We start from the raw sequence: 4,013 nt of genomic DNA on the forward strand, positions 1-4,013 counted from the left end.
GCATGGTGACGCCGGCGGGGGTGGTGGGGACGTTGTAGCGCCGCATGTACTCGTGCATCTCGGGGAAGCTCTTCTTGATGTACTCCTCGGCGCTGCTCTCCCACACCGTGCCGAAGCGGAAGCCCTGCGAGGGGTGATGCAGCTGGAAGGAGGCACCGGAGCATCAGTCCCGGTGGGAATGGCCCCCCCCTCCCTGGGGACACGTCCCCAAGCCCTGAGCACACACAGCCCTGGGCAAGGGGGGTGCTGGGCGGCCCATGGGGACGCAACAAATGCTCTCCTACCTTTGGGTCATGGATGCCTGAGAGCTCCTCGAAGGTCTTGTCCCCCACCATGACGGCCGCCAGGTTGGCCGTGTAGCTGGAGAGCACCAGGAGGCAGAAGATGGCCCAGAGGTTCATGAGGAAGCGGCCAGTGCAGCACTTGGGCGTCTTGCTGGAGACGGTGCGCCCAAAGAGGATGGCGTAGCAGAGGTTGAGGGCTGAGGAGTAGGAGAAGATCTTCATGCGGTTGCGGCCGTGGGGGGTCATGCCGTAGGGGCTCTTCCACTCGTAGAGGGTGAGGAAGAGTGCCGTCATGTGCAGGGCCACGAAGATTCCCACCCACATGGTCCAGTGCAAGGGCCACATGAAGGCCCCGATGGGCGACGCTGTGTCCTTCGTCCTCACCAGGATGCCCAGGCTGGTGGAGAAGAAGGGGCTGGTGAAGTCAATGACTTTGCTCCGCGCCGAGTTGATGCTGAAGGAGGTGACGGCCATGTGGGCCGTGCCGCTGAGCAGGTCCCCCACCAGCCCCGTCCAGCGCCCGTTCTTCCACGCCCCGTATTTCCCGTCACCCACGATGTAGAGCTCAAAGTCAAAGGGCATGTCCTCGGCCAGCTTCTCCAGCAGGTCGATGCAGTACCCGTAGCAGCACTTCTTGTACTCCCGCGGCACCGAGCCGTTCTCAGCACCCAGCTCCTCGAAGAGGGCGTCCAGCACGGCCGAGTCGTTGGTGCCGGGGTCCAGGCAGAGCTGTCCGGCCGGGCAGCTCCCGTCCTCGTCCGCCTCCCGGGTGAAGACGAAGGGGTGCTCCACCAGCGTCACCACCCGCAGCTTCATGCGGGGCCCCTCGCCGGGGCTGGCCCGCTGCCGCTGGCTCTGCCACGCACCCTCCTCCAGCTCCAGGTGGCCGTGCCACCAGGTGCCCACCGTCACCCAGGTGGGGTCCCCCCGCGAGTCCCGCCGCAGGCTCCAGATGTGGAACTGCTGCTCCGGCCGCACCAGCGTCGCGTTCTCCACCCGCACGGTCCCTGTCCGGCCGTGGAAGGACGTGTTGGCCATGAACCTGGGGGGAACGGGGGGCGGTGGGTGTCACGGCTCCAGTGTCACCAGCTCCTGCACCGCAGAACAGGGCTTGGGGCCGGGAGCAGGAGGTGCCAACTCGGGCAGAGAGAAGGGCAGGGAGGAGCAGCAGGACGCGGCCCCGTGGCTCCCTGTGCTGGCAGGGCCAAGCGTTATTAATATTTATAGAGCAACCGAGCTCAGGCAGCACCAGGGAGATCTGAAGTGACATGTCCCCCCTCTCTGTGCAGCCGCCACAAGGCACGTCCGAGGGGACAGCAGGGACCAGGGGGGATCTGAGCCCCACGGTGGCAGCTACACTTCAGGGACCGCACTGAGATCTGTGCCCTGGTGTCCCCCAGCTCTATCCTCACCCCATCCCCGGGCTGGGGCACAGCCCCCCTTGTACCCTGGTACTATAGAGCCGGGAGGGGGAAAGGGGTACCCGCAGCACCTTCCTTACCGGGAGAGGAAGAGCCCCGAGGACTCACTGCCCGCCCGGTGCCTGTCGTTGCAGTTCACCATCGTCTGCAGCAGAGCCAGGTCGGGGCGGACGCGGGCGGCGCTGCCGATGGCCCGGGACACCAGCTCCACCGCGTCCTGGATGAAGAGCTCCAGTGGTGGCCGGCTGACCTCCCCGTAGGCCAGTAGCCCCAGGGGCAGCCCCTCGGTCTGCAGCTCTCCAGCACTGAGCGGGGAGCCCAGCATCCAATGGAACTCCTGCGGCAGCAGCCCCGACTCCTCGGCCACCTGGAAGATGAGCCGAGCGCGCCGCAGGTCGCAGCCAAGCACCAGCACGGGGCTGGAGAGGGCCCTGAAGTGCTCCCCGTGCTGCCGGAGGTAGCTGGTGGCCCCAGGCTCGTCCAGGTAGCCGAGGTCCAGGACGGTGCGGAGGAAGAGCCGGGAGCGTCGGGCCCAGAGGCCGAGGAAGCCGGAGACGTCCCAGGGGTGGCAGAGCACCAGGTTGGTCTCCTGCCAGTCGTTGGCCTGCAGGACGCTCACCAGCACGTCCACCAGCGTCTCCAGCGAGCTCTGCCGCTCCATGTGGAAGTGGAAAGGGCTCTGCCGACACACAGGGGTTGTGGCTGTCCCCCTGCCCTGCTCCTGCCCGTGGGAAGAGCCCGAAGGCAGCAGCAGGCAGGGTCCCTCCCACCCCAGAGATCCCCCCCAAGCCCCCTGCCTGCTCCCTGCCTGCTTCCAGCCCCCTCCCAACCTGGGGAGATGGTTCCCCCCACCCATGAGACCAGGGACCAGAGGGAGAGCCCAGGGAGGAGACCCCCCATGGAACCCTCGACTGGGTGAGAGGGTTCATCACCACCTGCACAGGGGGTCGTGCATCCCCCTGCCCACACACAGGAGGGTCTCACACCTCCCCAGCTCCTGCAGCCAGCACGGCACGCTCCAAGGACGCGCCGCTCTCCAGGCAGCAGCTGAGCAGACATGGAGGGCAGCGCAGCCTGCGGGCGTCCGCCGCCTGCCCGGGCATCCCCGGGGACAGGCCGGGGGACAGGGCCCGGTGTGGTCCTGCCACGTGCCGGGAGAGGGGTCACCTCTGCCCAGGCACAGCCCGGGGTCAGCGCACACGTGGAGGGGCCCAAAGGCGGTACGGCCCCCTGCGGAGGTGGTGTGTCCCCAGCGGGGACCGGCTGAGGGACAGGAGAGGGACAAACCCACCCCAAGGACACGGGGCTGGGACAGGTCTCGGCTTGGCAGGGTTTGGGCTGTGAAACGTGGCATCGGGCAGCACAGGGGACTGCGGGGATGCAGCACCAGGGCATGTCCCCAAAGCCCTTCTGGGGTCGGACTGGGGCTGGCGGGGTGTGGGGCTGCTGGAGGAGCCGGGGAAGTTGCCTTGGAGTGGGAACTGGGATGGGGCTGGGATGGAGCTGGGCAGGGGGCCAGGAGAGAAGAGATGGGGGCTGGGATGGAGCTGGGATGGAGCCAGGATAGAGCCTGGGACAGGGCCAGGATGGGGCTGGAATGGGAGCCAGGAGGGGGCTGGATAGAGCTGTGATGGGGGCCAGGATAGAGCCAGGATGGGGCCCGGGATGAAGCTGGGATAGACCCAGGATGGGGGTCAGGAAAGAGCCGGGATGGAAGTGGGAATGGGGGTGGGATGGGGACGAGATGTGAGTCGGGATGGAGCCGGGAAGGAGCCGGGATGCAGAGAGGATGAGGGGCTGAAACAGAGTCAGGATTGGAGCCGGGATGGGGGTCGGGACAGGAGTCGGGACGGAGCCGGGACTGAACCGGGAGGGGTCTCCCGGGATAGAACCGGGATCGGAGCTGGGATAAGGACCGGGACAGGAGCAGGGATGGAGCCGGGACGGGAGCAAGGACGGGGGAAGGATGGATCCGGCACGCCGAGCAGGGACGGAGCGCTGCGTCCCGGCGGCCCCGGTGCCCGCAGCCGCGTCCGAGCGTCCCGGCGGCGGTGCGGGTGGCGGTTGCGGGGGGCGGTGCGAGTCTTACCTGCGCTCGGAAGGGCAGCGGCCCGCGGGTGTCGAGGAGGCTGAGGAAGGGGATCTGGAGGGCGGCGGCGAGGAAGTCGAGCTGCAGCAGCTCCCGGCGGGAGCGGGGCAGCGCCAGGACGGCGGCCACCCCCCGCACCACCAGCGCCCCGCACAGCCACCGCGCCAGCGAGCCCGGGTCCCGCGCCGCCGGGGCGCCCGCCACCACCTCCAGGCTCAG

The 4,013-nt window shown here is 68.3% G+C and overlaps 1 protein-coding gene across 1 annotated transcript in view; it reads right to left on the reverse strand.

Annotated features, from left to right (window-relative positions):
• GRIN3B (glutamate receptor, ionotropic, N-methyl-D-aspartate 3B) overlaps positions 1-4,013 on the reverse strand; it is a 7,834-nt gene that overhangs the window by 2,328 nt on the left and 1,493 nt on the right. The window contains exons 2-5 of the mRNA XM_014958566.1: positions 3,795-4,008; positions 1,786-2,384; positions 285-1,326; positions 3-142 (exon numbers count right to left, since the gene is read on the reverse strand). Coding sequence (XP_014814052.1) covers positions 3-142; positions 285-1,326; positions 1,786-2,384; positions 3,795-4,008 — 1,995 coding nt within the window. The remainder of the gene's footprint in view (positions 1-2; positions 143-284; positions 1,327-1,785; positions 2,385-3,794; positions 4,009-4,013) is intronic.

This window comes from Calidris pugnax, unplaced genomic scaffold, assembly GCF_001431845.1.
Source record: "Calidris pugnax isolate Ruff unplaced genomic scaffold, ASM143184v1 scaffold425, whole genome shotgun sequence".
Taxonomy (NCBI): Eukaryota; Metazoa; Chordata; class Aves; order Charadriiformes; family Scolopacidae; genus Calidris; species Calidris pugnax.